Source organism: Oncorhynchus mykiss, chromosome 7 (genome assembly GCF_013265735.2).
Source record: "Oncorhynchus mykiss isolate Arlee chromosome 7, USDA_OmykA_1.1, whole genome shotgun sequence".
Classification (NCBI taxonomy): Eukaryota; Metazoa; Chordata; class Actinopteri; order Salmoniformes; family Salmonidae; genus Oncorhynchus; species Oncorhynchus mykiss.
The window spans coordinates 75,986,123-76,009,106 of NC_048571.1; the positions used below are offsets into that span (position 1 = coordinate 75,986,123).

The window sequence follows — 22,984 nt, forward strand, 5'->3', positions numbered from 1 at the left end:
TTAAAGATCCCAGAAATGTTCCATGTCCACAAATTTGTTTACATCCTTGCTAGTGAGCATTTCTCCTTTGCCAAGACAATCCACCCACCTGATAGGTGTGGCATATCAAGAAGCTGATTAAACAGAAGGATCATTACACAGGTACACCTTGTGCTGGAGACAATAAAAGGTCACTCTAAAATGTGCTGTTTTGTAACGCAACACAATGCCACAGATGTCTCAATTTTTGAGGGGGTGTGCAATTGGCATGTTGACTGCAGGAATGTCCACCAAAGCTGTTGCCAGAGAATTGAATGTTAATTTCTCTACCATAAGCTGCCTCCAACGTCATATTAGAGAATATGGCAGTACGTCTAACCGGCCTCACAACCGCAGACCACGTGTAACCACGCCAGCCCAGGACCTCCATATCCGGCTTCTTCACCTGCGGGATCGTCTGAGACCAGCCATCCGGACAGCTGATGAAACTGAGGAGTATTTCTGTCTGTAATAAAGTCCTTATGTGGGGAAAAACTCATTCTGATCGGCTGGTCCTGGGTCCTCAGTGGGTGAGCCTGGCTCTCAAGTGGGTGGGCCTATGCCCTCCCAGGCCCACCCATGGCTGCACCCCTGCCCAGTTATGTGAAATCCGTGGATTAGGGGCCAAATTAATTTTTTCAATTGACTAATTTCCTTATATGAACTGTAACTCAGCAAAATCAAATCCACCCTGTCTACAAAATATGCTGTTGGTCCGGTCCATGGAGATAACTCTAACATTATTTGGGACGATCCACTTCAAGGGTCAAATAGGGGGATTATTGCTTGACGACTCATAATTAATTTAATTCCACTGCTCTATCTATCTCTACATACATCCAGTCTGAGACGGCCATTGTAGAAGTCCTTTCTGCTGATGTCAAAGTTTGGGGCATTGTACAAAACAAGTCATCAGCGATTGGATCGTCTCTAACCAATCTAACCAATTACTATTTCTGAAACACCGCTTTAGGCTCTAGCCCAACCCATCAGTTTCTGGGATCAGTCAAACCAGTTTGAATGTGTTCGCATTCAAGAAGTTTTCAGGGAGGGGATTAAATCTACTCATCATGGAGAAGAAATGTGTGTGGCGTTTAGCCGGAGAGATGTGGAAGGGTAGCCAGGCAAGGGGGATTAAACCAGATACCAAGACTCAAATTAGATCCATTCATCTTTTGGGATCATGTCACCCAGTCTGGCACCGTTTAGACTTCGTCTCTCCTAAATTCATCTGAAGGGAAATTACAACTACTAAAAACAAAGTGATATCAACGAGTTTATCAAAACCAGAATACAACACAGCTAGTGTCTCTCTGGTCTTCTTGGCGAGGGTGTTCAGCCCTAAATCATGAGTTTGACTGTGGCCCCAATCCTAATTTAGGATATGTGCTTGTCATTGCCACAGAAAGTAGTTTGGGGTGGGGGGAGTTTTTGCCCAAGCTGTAGACTGCTTTATTGGTCTGCTAATACCAGACTATTAAAGGCCCAGTGCACAACTTTTGCGCTTTTTTTTTTTTACAATACTTTCAGAAAGTATTCAGACCCCTTGACTTCTTCAACATGTTGTTACGTTACAGCCTTATTCTAAAATGTATTAAATACATTTAAATCTTCAGCAGTCTACACATGATACCCAATAATGACTAAGTGAAAACAGGTTTTTAGAAATGTATGCAAATGTATTACAAATAAAAACAAAAATACCTTATTTACATAAGTAGTCAGACTCTTTGTTATAAGACTCGAAATTGAGCTCAGGTGCATCTTGTTCCATTGATCATGCTTGAGATGTTTCTTCAAGTTGATTGGAGTCCACCTGTGGTAAATTCAATAGATTGGACACGATTTGGAAAGGCACATGCCTGTCTAAATAAGGTTCCACAGTTGACAGCCTATGTCAGAAGTAATTGTCCGTAGAGCTCCGAGACTGTGTTGAGGCGCAGATCTGGGCGAGGGTAGCAAAACATTTCTGCAGCATTGAAGGTCCACAAGAACACAGGGGCCTCCATCATTATTAAATGGAAGAATTTTGGAACCACCAAGATTCTTCCTAGAGCTGGCCACCAAACAGAGCAATCGGGGGGAGAAAGGCCTTGGTCAGGGAGGTGACCAAGAACCTGATGGTCATTTTGACAGAGCTCTAGGGTTCCTCTATGGAGATGGGAGAACCTTCCAGAAAGACAACCATCTCTGCAGAACTCCACCAATCAGGCCTTTATGGTAGTGTCCAGAATGATGCCACTCCACAGTAAAAGGCACATGACAGCCCGTTTGGAGTTTGCCAAAAGGCACCTAAAGACTATTAGACCATGAGAAACAAGATTCTCTGGTCTGATGAAACCAAGATTGAACTCTTTGGCCTGAATGCCAAGTGTCACATCTGGAGGAAACCTGGCATCATCCCACGGTGAAGCATGGTGGTGCAGCATCATGTTCTGGGGATGTTTTTCAGCAGCAGGGACTGGGAGACTAGTCAGGATCAAGGCAAAGATGAACAGAGCAAAGTACAGAGAGATCCTTGATGAAAAACTGCTCCAGAGCTGTCAGGTCTTCAGACTGAGGCAAAGGTTCACCTTCCAACAGAACAACGACCCTAAGCACACAGCAAAGACAACGCAGTAGTAGCTTCGGGACAAGTCTCTGAATGTCCTTGAGTGGCCAAGCCAGAGCCTGGACTTGAACCCGATTGAAAATCTTCGGAGAGACCTGAAAATAGCTGCGCAGCGAAGCTCCCAATTCAACCTGACAGAGCTTCTGTTTTTGTGTATAATCTCGAAATCCTCTTCATCAACACAATACACCACATCCTTGATATAGCCTATTCGTTATTATCGTAATGCAATCTCTAGATTGAGTGGGTGTATGTGCGTGTGTGTACGTGTGAGATAGAGTGCCAGTGTGTTTGCTTGAATGTGCTGTTTCTGTATCACGTACATGTGTGTGTTTAGAGTGAGCTGATTCAGTGTCAGTGTGTGGACATGAGTCAGACAGGTAGATCAGTATGATAAAATGGGCGCGCGCACTCTCGGACAAACGAGCGAAGTATCGTAATGGGTTCAGCAGGTGGAGCTCTGATTCAATAAACTGGTTCAGTTTACTGTTCCTGAAATGAGATGAACGTGAGATTGACAGAGCCGCTCAAAAACAGCTCCGCTTCAAGTTAGCTTCAACAATGCGATAGTTAGACAGATGAAGTCAACAAGTCTCGCTTACTTTTTAGTCTCGTCTTCGATTAAAGACGCGCATCGCTGAGGCGTGTGTCAGTGTATGTGTGAGAGAGAAGTTAACCATATTTTTTAGAGTTGTCAAGATATTTCATTAGCCTGTATCAACAACCTTTTTGTCAAGTGTGCTGTTGGACCAATCAAGAGGAACACATGAATCGCAAAATTGGTGCACATGTTGCTCACTTGTTGCATTTTATTCGCTAATTAATATCAATGTGGAAGACTTCATTCGTCAAGATGGTAGAAAACGGATCGCAAATGTGTCAAATAGCCTAGTGACTGAGGTAGGTTACTTATTTGGTCCACTCTTGTATTTTGTACAATTTGAATTTGCTATATCATCTTGAATCCTCGGTTTACATTTTAATGGAAGAATTGGGGCGATGTTTTAGCGCGTGTGAAATGTCAACGAGCTTTTGCATTTACACACGTTGATGATAATGCATGTATAAACAATCAAACCTGTTGCGTTGTCTTGTGCTTCAGAATTAACTCGAAAGTGATGATGCATCTAAAGGATGCACCTCAAAACGCGCTCAGTGCTGAATGTTGTAAAATCCATGATTGTTTTTCCTTACATAACAGATGGACCTATAGAATCTGGAACTGAAATAGAGACAGATGGACCTGAAATAAGTTTTTCGACAGTGACAGGTAGGATTCCATATTTCACCAATATCAAGGTATAGAGAGAGAGGAAAAAAAAACCTGGACAAATGAGAGTGTTACACACACACAGACAATAGGCTGGATAAGGTCATAGTGGTAGTGTGAGGAAATAGTTACAGTTTCACATGAGCCATGCCAGAGGAATTGACACCACAATTCCAAATCTCTTTCTCTTCCTCTCTTTCTCCATCCCTCTCAGATAACCAACTTAATTCACTGTGTGTGTGTGTTTGTCTGCATTTGTGTGTTGTGATTTTTAAAAATTATCTAAACAGTGTGGCATTGTATTAGTATCACTTTACCTGAAATGTCAATGTGAGGGTTACAAGTTAGTCAAGGTAATTTGTATTGGGGGTGGTTTCGGGGACATAGATTAAGCCTTGTCCTGGATAAAAGAGCATACTTGTAACGGTCTTCTTTAGGTGAAGTAGAGGCGGACCAAAATGCAGGGTGGTGGTTATTCATGTTCTTTAATATATAAAGACACTACACATGAAATAACTAACAAAAACAACAAACGTGAGAGAACCTAAAACAGTCCTATCTGGTGCAAACACAAAGACAGGAACAATCACCCACAAACACACAGTGAAACCCAGGCTACCTAAGTATGATTCTCAGTCAGAGACAACTAATGACACCTGCCTCTGATTGAGAACCATACTAGGCCGAGACATAGAAATACCCCAAAACATAGAAAAACAAACAGACTGCCCACCCAACTCACGCCCTGACCATACTAAATAAATACAAAACAAAGGAAATAAAGGTCAGAACGTGACAATACTCAATGGGGAATCTCCATTGAAATAGCTTTTAAACCCAGGATTGTCTGGAAAACCAGCCCATACATAGTCTTTTAGGAACTTGGTATATTTTTTAAAATTTATTTCACCTTTATTTAACCAGGTAGGCTAGTTGAGAACAAGTTCTCATTTGCAACTGTGACCTGGCCAAGATAAAGCATAGCAGTTCAACACATACAACAACACAGATTTACACATGGAATGAACAAAACATACAGTCAAAAATACAGTAGAAAACAAAGTCTATATACAGTGAGTGCAAATAAGGGAGTTAAGGCAATAAATAGGCCATGGTGGTGAAGTAATTACAATATGGCAATTAAACACTGGAATGGTAGATGTGCAAAAGATGGATGTGCAAGTAGAGATACTGTGGTGCAAAAGGAGCTAAATAAATAAATACAGTATGGGAATGAGGTAGGAATTGGCTTTGGGGGTGACCAATGAGACATACCTGCTGGAGCGTGTGCTACGAGTGGGTGCTGCTATGGTGGCCAGCGAGCTGAGATAGGGCGGGGCTTTACCTAGCAGAGACTTGTAGATAACCTGTAGCTAGTGGGTTTGGCGACGAGTATGAAGCGAGGGCCAGCCAACAAGAGCGTACAGGTCGCAGTGGTGGGTAGTATATGGGGCTTTGGTGACAAAACGGATGGCACTGTGATAGACTACATCCAGTTTGCTGAGTAGAGTGTTGGAGGCTATTTTATAGATGACATCGCCGAAGTCAAGGATCGGTAGGATGGTCAGTTTTATGAGGGTATGTTTGGCAGCATGAGTGAAGGAAGCTTTGTTGCGAAATAGGAAGCCGATTCTAGATTTAATTTTTGATTGGAGATGCTTAATGTGAGTCTGGAAGGAGAGTTTACAGTCTAGCCAGACACCTAGGTATTTGTAGTTGTCCACGTATTCTAAGTCAGAGCTGTCCAGAGTAGTGATGCTGGATGGGCGGGCAGGTGCAGGTAGCGATCGGTTGAATAGCATGCATTTAGTTTTATTTGCGTTAGTTTTAGTTTTATTTAGAGCAGTTGGAGGCCACGGAAGGAGAGTTGTAATGGCATTGAAGCTTGTCTGGAGGTTAGTTAACACAGTGTCCAAAGAAGGGCCAGAAGTATACAGAATGGTGTCGTCTGCGTAGAGGTGGATTAGAGAATCACCAGCAGCAAGAGCGACATCATTGATGTATACAGAGAAGACAGTCGGCCCGAGAATTGAACTCTGTGGCACCCCTATAGAGACTGCCAGAGGTCCGGACAACAGGCCCTCCGATTTGACACACTGAACTCTATCAGAGAAGTAGGCTAGTGAACCAGGCGAGGCAATCATTTGAGAAACCAAGACTGTTGAGTCTGCCAATAAGAATGTGGTGATTGACAGAGTCAAAAGCCTTGGCCAGGTCGATGAATACAGCTGCACAGTAATGTCTCTTATCGATGGTATATGTAAAGTATTGTGTAAAGTATTGTGTGCTATTGCTTGGATAATGTACAAATTGGACAGGGTGACAACAGGAGGCAGTTTGGCTCCAATACTAGGACTGTTTTCCTCATGGAATTAAGTATGCTTCATGTTTTGTCTGCTTGTCTGAAACTATTGTTTGATCGTCTATATGATTTCTGACAATCATTATTCTATTGTTTAAAAGAACACGGGGTACACACAAAACGTGCCAAGTTATTAATTAACAGTACATTTATTATTGAATATCAAATGGATGGCCATTACCCTTTCTCTTTAGAAAGAAGACCACCACAACGACTTTGGTTGCTAGTCAATTGATATGCATCAATGAAGTGATTGTTGTTGGAGCATTACAGAGTGGCACCCATTGGGCTACTACACCTAAAACCACCTGACACATTAGGCTATTGCAATTGTATGTGTGTATTTTCCTTTTTCTACTGAAAAACCACTGGCTAACCTAAAATCCCCAGTGCTTCCCGGCTGTGCGAGAGAGTGCAGTGAGAGAGAGCAGTGCTGACAATGGGGACAGTGTTGTGGGCTAGAAAAGACGAGAGGTGAACATCACTGTTGCCTCTTCCTGGTTTTACATCAATTCAGCTGACCACACACACACTTAAATGGTTTGGATGAATATTGAGTTTTACGGTTACGATTACCACTGAAGAATCTATTGATGTCATGTATGCCCTATTTCCTCCTTTATAATGCTGTGCCTGTCACTGTGGTTGTAGGTATTTACATTGGAATGTACACAGAGTGTTGGAATTGTGTGTGTGTGTGTGTGTGTGTGTGTGTGTGTGTGTGTGTGTGTGTGTGTGTGTGTGTGCGCGCGCGTGTGCATGCGCGCTTGTGGGCGCATGTTTGTCTCAAACTACAGTCCCGTGTGGCTCAGTTGGTAGAGCATGGCATTTGCAGCAACAGGGTTGTGGGTTTGATACCCATGGGGTACTGGACAGAAAAGAGGTATGAAAAATGTATGCACTCACTACAGTAAGTCACTCTGGATAAGAGCATCTGCTAAATGATGTAAATGTAGAGTTATTTATTGAGAGGTGCATTGATACAATATAAATATCAAATGCCTCATCAACAATGGTTACTTTTGGTGTAATGTGTCACACCTGTGTTATACCGTATCTATCATCAAGTCAGCACATGCATCAAGTCAGTCTCATGGCATTAGGGTTGGGCGATGTCAAATGTTGTCCTTTAAGTACACATAAAACATCATGATATACACGATGGTATCGTTTAATAAAATAAAAGACTGCTATAAAGGAGCTTGCATACTACAGGAGGGATGAGAGGGGATGTGGCACGAATAAGGTGTGTGACTGTGTGTGCCAAAGCCTGCATTTCAACACATTTTGCCATATGCATAGACAAAAATGTGCAGTTTTAAAGCAAATTTCGTGTTTATTGGTTAGGGTCCCCCTGGAAGTCGGGGGTCCCGGTGCACGTGTCCTGCGTGCCCGTTCGGTAATCCGGAACAAGAACAAGAAACTCTGCTGATAATTATTCAATGATTCACATTTTGCCTCATCTCCCTCTCTCTTATTAGGCCTAGGCTTCTGTATGTTATGTGTAGGTCCTATACATGACTAATGACAGGCTATGGAAATAGACCTACTCTACACTTTGTTTCTTTCATAAGCTTTGTTTAGCTGTAAGTTTTCTTTTGACTCCTCATTTGATTTTTCCATCTGGTCTCTGACCTTCAAAATTGTTCCCATTTGAAAGCTGCAACTTTAGGACATTAAACACGTTATTAGAATAGCCTATTTGGGAAATACTCTCAACTTGTATTAATGCTTTTGATAGGCTATTTTAATTAGTATGATTTTGCTTTAGTCCATTGGGTTATCAAAAGCAAAGATGCATGAATCATTTATTTTAGACTAAGCTTTGATCAACTGTAAGGTTTGTTCAAACTACTCATTCAATTTTTCTATCTTCTATCTTGGTTTGTTCAATCTCTCTTTATTTATTTAGGCCTATCATGTTTGTTTTTAGGGTATTCAAAAACAACTTCTGAGAACGCTGTTAGATAAATTCATTGTTTGATCATGAAGTGGCGGGAGGAGGCAGGAGAAAGACAGAATGCATAAAGTCATACTCATCAAATGGAGAGAAAAGACAAAATGAGGGTTTTAAAATAATTCAACACTGGAGTGCCTGCGATAAAAAACAAACCGCCATTGAGAGGGAGAAAAAAATGAACCTATTTTCTGACTGGATATTTTGCGCCGCCTTGGTGAACATCTTCGCTCTGTCTACATCGTTCTCTTGCATTCTGTCAATAGTTCATAACATATTTATTGAAATAAGTAATGCAGGCTATAGCAAAGGTAAGCATTTTACATTTCTTGACTGTTCGAGTACTCTCATGATTTTTTCCTAGAAATAAAATAAAGTAAACTATTTTTAGAACACAAGCGATGCACTGGGAAACAATATGTGAGCATTTATCTATAGGCCTCATAGTGAGCAACAATGCCTCATTTAACATAACCATTACAGATAACAAATCCTAATTGCTAAATTGCCCCATATACACTGAACAAAAATGTAAATGCAACATGTAAAGAGTTTGTCCCATGTTTCATGAACTGAAATAGAATATCCCAGAAATGTTCCATACGCACAAAGCTTATTTCTCACAAATTGTTTGCACACATTTGTTTACGTCCCTGTTAATTAGCATTTCTGCTTTGCCAAGATAATTCATCCATCCACATGACAGGTGTGACATATTAAGAAGCTAATTAAACAACATGATCATTACCGAGGTGCACCTTGTACTGGGGACAATAAAAGGCCACCGTAAAATATGCAGTTTTTTCACGCAACACAATATCAATGTCAAGATAAATTTATTGAAACGGGTTATATTATATATCAACTGGATATATTTCTGTGAAACACAATCTTCAAAAAGGCTGTAACCTCAGTAGTGGCTCTTGCTTATAGAAGCCTATGGTTGATTGGATAATTTAGCTGACACTCTTATTTCCCAAGCCCTTATCACTGTCTCATCCCGTTTGGGCAGCCACAAAGTACATTCCACTGAATAGTTTTACAGTATACATTTTTGTTGTTTAGCTCTGCTTAAAGATCGAGCTTTGACGTCCTTTTGAGTACACGATTACTCATGCCTATCCCTAGAATAGGCCACCTGGCATGACCCTGCTGTGGGCTGCCCGGTCAGCTCTTAACTGCTTGGTGCCAGTCAAGTTGAAATAGGCTATACATCGTCCGTCACACCATGATGTCGTCGCCATTGATAATGGCTGTCAATCATCTTCGATATCCGATACTATCGTAATATCGGCCAACCCTGCATGACCTTTTTATGATCCTCTCCTTCTGAGCATGTTACCACAGTTTTTACACTTTGTTTTCCGTACTTTTCAACGTTTACAGCCCAAAAATGGCTCTCATGACCTTCTGAACTGTCTCCCGAGAAAAAACAACAGCAACAATATCGTTTAACAATTGTGAGTCTGTTTTAGCCCTGAAAATTTCTAAAGTACTGGTGAGCTTGTGACTATCTATATTTTTCTCTCTCTTTTTGCACTCTCTCATGTTTCTCTTTCTCACATGTCTCTCTCTCATTTCTCTTTCTCTCTTTTTCTCTCTTTCTCATGTCTCTCTTGCTCTTTCTCACACGTCTCTCTTTCTCTAATCTCTTTCTCTAACTCTTTCTCTCTTTCTCATGTCTCTCTCTTTCTCTCGTCTCTCAACTCTGAGTCAGAGACCCCACATCTTAGCCCTGAGGGGATCGACATTGTGAAAGAACTTGATACCTCCATGACTTTGACCTCTGACCTTTTGATAGATTGGCCAATGGTGTTCCAACACAGTTACCATTGGAAAGGATGAATTACAGAATTAACAGAGAGAGAAAGAGTGAAAGAGAGCTACATAGAAAGAGAGAGTGAAATAAATAATAGAGAGAGGTAGAAAGAGAGTAAAAAAGAGAAAGACCGCTTGGAGAGAGAGGGAGAGAGTGAGAGAATGAGAGAGAGCGCCTCCATCCACAATGTCTTTGTGCCACCCAGTAGTCAAGTATGAGGAAGTATAGCTTTTGCCTTTGCAAAGTAAGTTGTTACTTCATCATTGTGGCTTTTAAAAATAAGGCGAATAGCTTTTCTATAAATAGTTGTCTAGTGTACACACTATGTAAGTACGACTTGGGCATGCACTCTATGCTGTTTTATGTGCGTAACATGGCCAATTGCATGGTTTGTTTAAGTTAACATACTCTTCCACACACACCCCCATAAGACTCCATACACACACACCCCCCCATAAGACTCCATACACACACACCCCCCCATAAGACTCCATACACACACACACACCCCCATAAGACTCCATACACACACACACACACCCCCATAAGACTCCACACACACACACACACCCCCATAAGACTCCACACACACACACACACCCCCATAAGACTCCATACACACACACACCCCCATAAGACTCCATACACACACACACCCCCATAAGACTCCATACACACACACACCCCCATAAGACTCCATACACACACACACCCCCATAAGACTCCATACACACACACACCCCCATAAGACTCCATACACACACACACCCCCATAAGACTCCATACAAGGCTGAACATATTGACAGGCACACACACCCTCCATAGGACTCCATACACACACACACGCCACACACACACACACAGAGATTGAAGTGTGTGCATGCAAATCGTGACACTATAAATACATTGACAGACATGCATATATACCACACACAAACACACACGCCATACACTCACAAAGACACATGTGTAAATGACAAGTTGGATGATGCTATATATACACTATATATGCCAAAGTATGTTTACAACCCTTCAAATTAGTGGATTCGGCTATTTCAGCCACACCCATTGCTGACAGTCGTATAAGATCAAACACACAGCCACACAATCTCTATAGACAAACATTGGCAGTAGATTGGCCTTACTGAAGAGCTCAGTGATTTTCAATGTGGCACCATCATAGGATGCCATCTGTCCAACAAGTCAGTTCATCAAATGTCTGCCCTGCAAGAGCTGCACAGGTCAACTGTAAGTGCTGTTATTGTGAAGTGGAAATGTCTAGGAGCAACAATGGCTCAGCAAAGTGGTAGGCCACACAAGCTCACAGAACAGGACCGCCCAGTGCTGAAGTTCGTAGCGCAAAAATTGTCTGTCCTCGGTTGCAACACTCACTACCAAGTTCCAAACTGCCTCTGGAAGCAACATCAGCACTAGAACTGTTTGTCAGGAGCTTAATGAAATGGGTTTCCATGGCCGAGCAGCTGTACACAAGCTTAAGCTCACCATGCGCAATGCCAAGTGTTGGTTGGAGTGGTGTAAAGCTCACCGCCATTGGACTGGAGTGATGAATCACACTTCACCATCTGGCAGTCCAACAGACTAATCTGAGTTTCGCAGGTTCCAGGAGAACGCTACCTATGCCCGAATGCATAGTGGCAACTGTAAAGTTTGGTCTGGGGCTGTTTTTCATAGTTCGGTTTAGGCTCCTTAGTTCCAGTGAAGGGAAATCTTACTGCTACAGCATGCAATAACATTCTAGACAATTCTGCGCTTCTAACTTTGTGGCAACAGTTTGGGGAAGGCCCTTTCCTGTTTCAGCATGACAATGCCCCCGTGCACAAACCGAGGTCCATACAGAAATGGTTTGTCGAGATCGGTGTGGAAGAACTTGGCTGGCCTGCACAGAGACCTGACCTCAACCCTATCGATCACCTTTGGGATGAATTGGAACGCCGACTGCAAGCCAGGCCTAATCACCCAACATCAGTGCCTGACCTCACCAATGCTCTTGTGGCTGAATGGAAGCAAGTCCCCTCAGCAATGTTCCAACATCTAGTGGAAAGCCTTCCCAGAAGAGAAGGCTGTTATAGCCTATGTAATGTAGCCTAGTAATGTAGTGTATATAGACACAAACACACACACACAAACACACACATGCATTTGAACATATGCACACTTTTTGCTGGAATATACACAGTGACACAAATGTTAACCAACATCTGACACTATAAATAAACGCCTAGTTGCCTACATGCAGTGCATTCGGAAAGTATTCAGACTTTTTACTCATTTTGTTACATCACAGCCTTATTACAAACATGTGCCTCATCAATCTACACACAATACCCCATAATGACAAAGCAAAAACAGTTTTTTTCGAAATTAAAAATAAATAAATAATTAAAGCAGAAATGCCTACAACTTGATTGGAGTCCACCTGTGGTAAATTCATTTGATTGGACTTGATTTGGAGAGGGACTGGGAGACTAGTCAGGATCAAGGGGAAAGATTAACGGAGCGAAGTACAGAGAGATCCTTGATGCTGCTCCACAGTGCTCAGGATCTCAGACTGGGGCGAAGGTTCACCTTCCAACAGGACAACAAATCTAAGCACACAGCCAAGACAACGAAGGAGTGGCTTCAGGACAAGTCTCTGAATGTTCTTGAGTGGCCCAGCCAGAGCCCGGACTTTAACCCGATCGAACATCTCTGGAGAGACCTGAAAATAGCTGTGCAGCGATGCTCCCCATCCAGCCTGACAGAGCTTGAGAGGATCTGCAATGAAGAATGAGAAACTCCCCAAATACAGGTGTGCCAAGCTTGTAGGGTAATACACAAGCAGACTCAAGGCTGTAATCGCTACCAAAGGTACTTCAACAAAGTACTGAGTAAAGGGTCTGAATACTTATGTAAATGTGCTATTATTATAATCTTTTAAATAAATTTGCAAAAAATTCAAAAACACATTTTTTTCTTTGTAAATTACGGGGTATTGTGTGTAGATTGATGATTTTTTTTTTGTTGTATTAAGGCTGCAATGTGGCAAAATACGTAAAAAATAAAGGGGTCTGAATACTTTCCAAATGCACTGTATACTACTTCAACGTGTTGTGCTCCCGTATAGAGACAAATGTCCACTAGTAACTTGACTGACACACACACACACACACACACACACACACACACAGATTTAAAGTACTTACAGATGTACGGTAGGATCTTAATTTGAGCCAATTTGCTACAGCAAGAAAATAATCCTGCAGCAACAGGAAATATGAACAATAATGTAGATTATAAATATTTTTTTATAGAGGTTGATATATTTTTCTTCAGGACAAATCAAGTCTGACATTTTAATGTACCTAACAATAAGCATCAATGCCTTCCTAAAAATCAATACTCAGAAGTATATATTTTTAAACTTGCACATTTAGTTAAAAGAAATGCATGTTAGCAGGCAATATTAACTAGGGAAATCGTGTCACTTCTCTTGTGTTCAGTGCAAGCAGAGTCAGGGTATATGTAGCAGTTTTGGCTGCCTGGCTCGTTGCGAGACCATTTCTTCCTAACAAAGACTATAATTAATTTGACATAATTATGACATAACATTGAAGGTTGTGCAATGTAACCTAGGTTGTGCGGCAGGTAGCCTAGTGGTTAGAGCGTTGGACTAGTGACCTTAAGGTTGCAAGATCCAATTCTCGAGCTGACAAAGTAAAAATCTGTCGATCTGCCACTGAACAAGGCAATTAACCCACTGTTCCTAGGCCGTCATTGAAAGTAAACATTTTTTCTTAACTGACTTAAATAAAGGTAAAATTAAAGATATTTAGACTTAGGGCTGGCTGCCACCTGTTTGATAAAATACAGAACCGTTATGTTTTTCACTGAAAGAATATATGTTTTGTTTACTAAATGATCGTTTCCGGATTTGACCATATTAATGACCTAAGGCTCAAATTTCTGTGTGTTTATTATATTTAAGTCTATGATTTAATATTTGAAAGAGCAGTCTGACTGAGCGGTGGTAGGCAGCAGCAGGCTCGTAAGCATTCATTCAAACAGCACTTTGCTGAGTTTGCCAGCAGCTCTTCGCAATGCTTGAAGCACAGTGCTCTTTATGGCTTCAAGCCTATGAACTCCCAAGATTAGGCTGGCAATAATATAGTGCCTATAAGAACATCCAATAGTCAAAGGTATATGAAATACAAATGGTATAGAGAGAAATAATCGCTGCATCATAATTCCTATAATAACTACAACCTGAAACTTCTTACCTGGGAATATTGAAGACTCATGTTAAAAGGAACCACCAGCTTTCATATGTTCTCATGTTCTGAGCAAGGAACTTAAACGTTAGCTTTTTTTACATACATATTGCACTTTTACTTTCTTCTCCAACACTGTTTTTGCATTATTTAAACCAAATTGAACATGTTTCATTATTTATTTGAGACTATATTGATTTTATTTATGTATTATATTAAGTTAAAATAAAAGTGTTCATTGTTCATTCAGTATTGTTGTAATTGTAATTATTACACATATATATCGACCGATTAATCGGTATCGGCTTTTTTTGCTCCTCCAATAATCTGTATCAGCGTTAAAAAAATCATAGTCGGTTAAACTCTAATACAGACATGCACACACATAGGTACACACACACACACACACACACACACACACACACACACACACATATACAGTGTATAATGCAAGAAATGGCAAGTAAAGTGATCCCATTCAACCGAAGTAGCAGCATCTGCTTGCCTAAATTAACCAGAAGGATGTCAATTGTGTAGACTAACTTTAGCAACAGGATGCCACTGTGTGTGTGTGTGTGTGTGTGTGTGCGCATGCAAGTGCGCGTGTGTGTGTGTGTGGTGTTAGGTTGTTGCAGCATCTTAGAGAGAATAATGATGGTTGTGAAAGTGAAGATTTCAACAGACTTTAAGTTTGTTCTCATGTCTATTTTTAGCCACAGACACCCTGCATCAAAAGACACACGGATCAGCAGACACTCAGATCAACAGACACTCAGATCAACAGACACACGGGTCAACAGACACTCAGATAAACCGATACTCAGATCAACAGACACCGATCAACAGACACACGGGTCAACAGACACTCAGATAAACCGATACTCAGATCAACAGACACCGATCAACAGACACACGGGTCAACAGACACACGGATCAACACACTCAGACGTGCAGATCAACAGACACACGGAACAACAGACACTAAGACTTGCAGATCAACAGGCACTCTGATCAACAGACACACAGATCAACAGACACGCAGATCAACAGACACGCAGATCAACAGACACGCAGATCAACAGAGAAGTTCATATCATTGTTGTTTCCCCCTCTATTCTTAAAACACATTGTGGATCTTATGATTTAAAGTTATGAGTAGCTTTCAGCATACCTTTACCATATCGGGCCCATATTCACAAAGTGTCTCAAAATAGGGCTACTGATCTAGGATCAGTTTAGCCTTTTAAATCATAATGAATAAGATGGAGGACCTGATTTGTGGAGTCACTGACCTGAAGTACATGAGTGTTATTCAGATAGTTACACATGTTATACGTGTCTCAGTGTGGTTATAAAGTATCCTTTGGCCTTGTCCTATTCCTGCCCTTCTCTTTGATGTCATGGTGATACTCTTTAGGTCTCTTCAAGGTGTGTGTGTGTGTGTGCGCCCCCCCCCCCCCCCCCCCCCCATTTCCTCTGAAAACACACTCTTCTGGTAATACATGCTATTCTGCTGCCTCTGGGTAATTCCCGTAGCTGTTTTTCTTTTGAAAGATGAAAGGAAATGGCAACGTTAATAGATTTGTCCATGCTGAAGTACCACACTGGATATTTAATAAATGCAAATCAAATCACATTTTATTGGTCACAATACACATATTTAGCTGATGTTATTGTCAGTGTAGCGAAATGTTTGTGTTCCTAGCTCCAACAGTGCAGTAATATCTAACAATTCACAATACACACACATCTAAAAGTAAAATAATGGAATTAAGAAATTTATAAATATTATCACGAGCAATGTCGGAGTGGCATTGACTAAAAAAGAGTAGAATACAGAATATACATATGAAATTAGTAAAGCAGTATGTAAACATTATTAAAGTGACTAGTATTCCATTATTAAATAGAAAGATTGATAAAAAAAAGATGGATAAAATGCCTGCATCTTCAAATATCATTAGGGTACCACAATTTGAGATGGAAATCAAAAGTGTAGTAGGCTGTATCACATCCAGCCGTGATTGGGAGTCACTTAGGACGGCGCACAATTGTCCAATTGTCGTCCGGGTTTGGTTGGCCTAGGCCGCCATTGTAAATAAGAATTTGTTCTTAACTGACTTGCCTAGTTAAATGAAGGTTAAATAAACAATCAAAAAAATATACACACACAAACACACAAACATACACACACACACATGCATACACACACATACGCACACATATACATACACACACATACATACACACACACAAACACACAAACATACACAAACACACACACACACACACACACATATGCATACACACACATACGCACACATATACATACACACACATACATACACACACACATACACATACACATACACACACACACAGAACCAAGGTTAAGGACACTTCAGACAGTCCACACCGTAGCTGTCATGGCTCATTGGTTGTCATGGCGACGTAATGAGGTAATATCGTACAACCATGCAGATTCTGTTTCGCTACACGGATTTCACAGCGGTAAATCAGTCTGGTAATTATGAGGCTAGTAATGATGGTCTATTATGCAAGAATGCACCAGTTATCCCAGTGGTACAATCTTACTGCACCACCTACCATTGTAAAGAGATCCCCAGATGTACTGGAGTCTGTTGTTTGGTGATGGGGCAGTGTGTCATGCATATTTATCTTACAGTAATAAGTGTGTGGGTGTGTTTTCCCTCTGAGAGTACTGTCGGTCTGAACACTCTTGCAGACATCTCTCTCTCTCTCTCTTCTCATCGTTTCTCTACTCAGGGACCGTATTCATAAAGTTTTCCCAAAGTAGAAGTGTTGATCTTGGATCAGTTTTTCCGGTCACAATGAATACGATTAGATGGACACAGGGCATTTGATCCTAGATTAGCATCTCTTACCCTGAGTCGCTTTTGCACAGCTTAGATACAGGGCAGACTTCAATCAAACCTGCAAGGTGTCAGTTCACATGGTTCCTGGATCTGCAATAATATTGGTTAAAAAGTGCTATAGTTCATCCCTTAAAAACATTGGGCTTGGATCTCTGATGATATAAAGTCTGTCTGTGGTACTGTGTACAGGTACGCTGAGTGAAGTTTGCTGTTGTTTTTTTGATGCAGTACTGTTAGTTTCTCATCGGACCAATGCTAAAGGGTATCTAACACTTTTATTATGTGTTAAGTTATGTTTATTATGTTAAGTTGTCTCCTCCCTCCTTGTCTGTCCATTCATTTCTATCAGCAGTACCTTTAATATCACATTCCATGCAAGGCCATTGAAACTGTTTGGAGGAGGATTCATGTATCAATCTTTTTGACACATAAACATGACATGGTGGTGGTGTAAGTTGAATCGGTAAACAAATCTAATATGGCCACATGAACTTTTGAGGAAATTCGGGCTCTGTAGTAACGAGCCTTGTGCAATATTGTTTTTCACAGGCAGGTACTCTTCCATCAACGCCCTATACATATTATGTGGTCAATTTCCATTCGTCTACACTTACTGCAGACAGACTGGGCATGACTAGGCTGACTCCTGACCCAGATAAATGAACACAATGTTTCAACAAGCATTTTTAACCGTGATGCCCACAAAATGTTCCTTCAATAACACGCTCCCTCAATATGACGCCGAAATATTTATCCTCCAGTCTACCTATTGTTACGGGACATGGCCCTGAGTTTGGTTTTATTGTCTCACTTTTTGTGGCTAAATTTATCCTTGTTTCCTGGTAAAAACTTGATTGTGGTGACAGATTCATGTACTGTATCTGACCCAAATTCCACACAATGTTGTAATCTACCTTTCTCCCCTTCACTTCTTTCAGTCTTTCATTCTTACTGTATTTCAGTCTTTGTCTTTCTGTATTTCAACCGTTGTCTTTCTGTATTTCAGTCTTTCAGGCTTTCATTCTTTCAGACTTTCTGTGATTGCCTGCTTTCTTCACTGTCTTCCCCCTCCTATTACTGAAGTCCATTTGAGAAGGATAACGATCCTCTTCCTGGGAGTCTTGTACGACGACTGTTATTCTACATAATATACAAACTATCAACACATAAACTTGACATACACTGAGTCACATTATGTAACAATGGCCTGTTGTAAGGACTGGTACTCTCTTACACCTTAATATCCCTGTATACTACCTACCTCCGTTGTACCCTTGAACATGGGGGACCACTGCTCTTCTCAGCCTCTGTACTACTCCCAGTGTGTCAGGTTGGGTACTGTGACAGCAACAAAATTAAGAATATCTGTGCAAATGGACCAATAAAGCATGTATTGTAGTATTGTATAATGAGACATCAGCCCATGTTTCGTTTCAATCTAATCTAGTTGTTCGTTGTCCTGAATCCTGAATAAATACTACAAAGCAGAATCAATGAGTTAGCCAGCTAACTTGCCTAAATCTTCTGATATAACTGTTTATTTTTTAGGAAGATAAGCTTGAAACGAGCATGGTCTAATTGATTCAACAAACAAAAACACAAACCCAAGTTTAACGTTTTTTTAATGAACCAGAAAATCAATAGCTTTTTCTGGTTACTTATTAAAGTTAAACTCGTTGATCCTATTTTGTAGTATATCCCTCAGGTGTGGGATACAGCTATTTATTATGGTGTGTGTGTGAGTCTGTGTGTGCGTGCATGTGTGTGTGCATGTGTGCATGTGTGCATGTGCTGGTGCATACCATCATTGGTATATTTTAATCGCACAAGTGTAGACTATTCCATGGGATCAGCTATCCCTTTTCCAGTGTGTTCCGGCACAGGCCTCATCATGGAGGCCTTGACTGGGGGACTTGACTGGGCCACGAAAAGAAACAACACAAGAGAAGAAGAGAGAGAAAAATAGAGGACAGAAGGAGAGAAAGGGAGAGTTATGGCTGGGTTTTCTATTTTGGGGATTTTGGACAGCCCAGATCCCACCGCTGACACCAATTCACAAGTTCAGTTGGGAGCTTAGAATGCAGCACCTCAGCTTTCAGCGTTCAGTCCCAGGTTATCCGTTCTCTCCAATGATCTAGTCTAACGAACAAAGCCTTGACTCTTCATCTTAACTAATGTCTTTCTCTCCTCTTTTATTTTCCTTCCCTTTCTCTGTAGTGGATGTGCAAGTTCCTTGCTAGGCTTCGTCACCACTCCGGACAGAGTGGCCCATGGACCTGCGTACCCAGAGGTTGGTGCATCCCGAGCCTGACTCGGTTATGCTGGAACCCCACCACTCCCTCTTCCTGGGAGCATTCTCAGCCCAGGACTCCCAGAAGCACCTGCCACAGCACATCCACGTGAGGAGCCCTTTCACAAACTTTATAGTTGAGATAGCCCTCCATGGCACTAGCCATGCTGTCACAGAAGCAATCAATGGCAAATATAGGAGGTGTGCCCTCTTTCCATCTCTATGATCCCTTTCCTTGGGCTGATATAAGTTCCTGAATATTGTCTATGGCCCAGTTTGCCAGTCATCACTAGTTACCACAACCACAAAGTCATAAACCACACCTATTTCAAAAATGTATCCTTTTCAAATGTGATTTTAACCCTAACCTTAACCACACTGCTAACCTTAAATTAAGACCAAAAAGCGCATTTTTGTTTACATGAATGTTTACGATATAGCCAATTGGGACTTTGTGATTGTGGTAACTAGTGAAAACCCATTGCGCTTAAATGCAAATCTGAATGGTCTCGTTTCAGTACGAGTACGACATGGAGCAGAGTCGCCAGGAGAAAGAGCAGGACAAGAGACAGGAACTGCAGCAGCTGATGTATAAGGATAAGAGTGAGCAAAGTAAGTAACTGTGCCCCCTGAAAGGTTTTTAGAAATGTTTGCAAATGTATTAAAAAAAACCAGAAGTATTCAGACTCTATGCTATAAGACTCTAAATTGAGGTCAGGTGCATCCTGTTTTCATTGATCATCCTTGAGATGTTGAATAAGTCAAAGGGTATAATATAAGGGTATGACAATATTCTGACATTGGATTTATTAACTACAAAGTTAAGTGTTTTTAATTATAGTGCCGCTCTGCACACACAAGCTTATTTGCTAGCTATATAGCTAACTAGCTAGCTAGCTGTAGTCCAACTTTAAGCCAACTCTTGGAAGTTTAAGACATTCAAAGTTCCTCCATAGAAGCCACTCCTCTGTAGGTATAATTCTGTGGGCCTAATTCAGATAATGCATGTCATAACAAGATTCCCAGCCCTTCAAGCCAAGCATCTTCCTCTACTCTCACCACCTGCAAAATTTCAGTCGCATCTTGTCTGTCCATCGTGTTTACCAAATATTGCCTGCTACATACAGTAGCTAGCTGCTCTATCTGCACTGATTGGTGAAGTAATTTAATCTTGAGCTAATGGATTTTTTTTAGGGAGATTTCAGAGGTTCAGAAAGGAACGATATTAACCAGTACTTTTTTAGGGTTCGAACCGGTTCAGAATGTAATTTTGCAGGTCGGAACAGTGAAACAGAACCAAAAAAAGTATGATTCTGTTCAGAACAAAACGTTAAATACGTTTAGTCAGCTTGGAATGCTGCACTTCAGCTTCGGTTCATTCTTGCTTCTGTCACGCTGGTATAAATGATTTGGGATGAACCAAACGAACCAACAGACATTGTTACAATAATGGACAGGACACTGGTAAACCAAGGGCACACTTATACAATTACTAATCACTGGGAATAGGGGCCAGGTGTGCGTAATGAATGTTTCGGAGGGATCCGTGACACTCTGATTGGGTGACTCTGTTGACGGACAGGTGCTGTGGCCAGTCCCCTGGTGAAACAGAAACTCAGAAGCCAAATCCTGAAGAGGACGGATCAGGCCGCCCTGGAGACGACCGCCTCCAACCCCACCAGAAACACGCCCAGGAGTTACAGGTGAGAATCGACCCAGGAGAGACATTGATTAAAGTTTCTACTTTAAAAAATTAATGATTGTGAGAGAGAGAGAGAGCTGTGTGTGTCCACTCATGAAAATATACTGTTATTAGACTCCCATGCCTTTGGTGGAACTACCATATTTTTCTTCTCACCTATCCAATCCTGTCCCATAGGGATGAAAGTAAGACAAATGTACCTCTAAAACAATCTAGATAGGCCTGAGTGACTCATTAGATTAAGTGATAGATTACAGGCCTGAGTGACTCATTAGATTAAGTGATAGATTACAGGCCTGAGTGGCTCATTAGATTAAGTGATAGATTACAGGCCTGAGTGACTCATTAGATTAAGTGATAGATTACAGGCCTGAGTGACTCATTAGATTAAGTGATAGATTACAGGCCTGAGTGACTCATTAGATCCGGTCAGTGGTCACCAACCTTTTCTGAGTCAAGATTACCTTCGAAGTCAAAAAGCAAGCCAAGATCTACCACTCAGATTTTTTTTAACATGACTTTTTAAAAAAAACATTAACCTTTTAAAAACTCTTCTGTAGGAATTACATTTGTGAAGTAGGCCTAATACTTTATCACAGCATATCGGCTAAATGTATGGCCTGACAATATTGTTCTTCTCAGACTTTATTATATTTCAAAACTCAAGCTTTGATAACAAAATAGATCAGTTGGTGTAGCACTTGCAAGGCACTGCTGAGCATACATTTGAATAATTTATAACAATTAGCAGTTTTATTTTACTGGACTGATGGTACTGTACCTGCATCTGACTGTTATGGTGCGTTCAAGACAACTGGGAACTCGGGGGGAAAAAGAGGTCAAATCAGGACGTCAGTGAACTTCAGATCGGAACGTCGGAGCTTTAGAAAGATGCCAGCGTTTCCGAGTTGTTCAAAACCATTTTCCCCAGTCGGATCTCATTATTTTCAGAGTTCACAGTTGTCTTGAACACGACATTAGTCTCAGTGGAGGGAAGAAGAGAGCAGGAAAGGGTCCGCTTCTCATGGTCACTGCTCTCTCCTTTTTCCCCTCTGTTGAGACTGACAAGAGAGAGGGAAACAGTCTTCCACCTGATGCCGTTAACTTGAGTAGCACCACATCTGCCTCAGGCACAAATTCATATTGTTCCTATGACCAGAGAAAGTGAAATACTCCTCGATATTAAAATAGACGAGCTGCTAATAATAATTCAAACGCAGGGCTATCGATACACTTGGCTACTCATTCATTGCAGCTGCATCTTGAGTGGAAGTAGAGAGAAGCACGTTTTATGTTTTGTAATAGTGTTGAATAAAAACATTGCTGACAGCCCTGAATAAAACTTAGACATGAACTCAGTCATAAAAACAGCAGCTGTTTGATGTATTCTTTCACAGTCCATGACTCTCTGGTCATGGTGTTAAATGTTATTTAATCTCACATAGACTTTACTGTGGCCAGGGTCGTGGGTAGGTGGGTAGCTGTAGGTAGGCACGGTGATTTGAGCTATCTGATTGGCCAGCACGGTAGGCCCACATGATTTAGCCACAGATCTCCCATTCCACCGGGTCGGCGGAGTTTGTCTTTTCAGACAAATGAAAGGGTACAGAATGGGAACACTGCCGACCCGGTACTACCAACAGAGCAACCCAGAGAAAGAAAAAAGGAGCACAAGCTTTTCTACAGAAATGTTTGGTGATCCACTAAGAATACCTTGAAGATCGTGATCGACCGTTGGGTGACCACTGGATTAGGTGATAGATTACAGCCTGACTAACTGGCCTGAGTGA

At 41.3% G+C, this 22,984-nt stretch overlaps 1 protein-coding gene across 2 annotated transcripts in view; it reads left to right on the forward strand.

Annotated features, from left to right (window-relative positions):
* Window positions 1-2,697: 2,697 nt before the first annotated feature.
* LOC110528499 (histone deacetylase 7) overlaps window positions 2,698-22,984 on the forward strand; it is a 57,456-nt gene continuing 37,169 nt past the window's right edge. Inside the window, exons 1-5 of one of the 2 annotated variants that reach the window (XM_036984083.1) lie at window positions 2,698-3,529; window positions 3,831-3,899; window positions 19,420-19,601; window positions 20,011-20,104; window positions 21,075-21,195. In XM_036984083.1, coding sequence (XP_036839978.1) covers window positions 19,473-19,601; window positions 20,011-20,104; window positions 21,075-21,195 — 344 coding nt within the window. In that variant the 5' untranslated portion in view covers window positions 2,698-3,529; window positions 3,831-3,899; window positions 19,420-19,472. The remainder of the gene's footprint in view (window positions 3,530-3,830; window positions 3,900-19,419; window positions 19,602-20,010; window positions 20,105-21,074; window positions 21,196-22,984) is intronic. The other variant, XM_036984084.1, reaches the window with a different exon arrangement.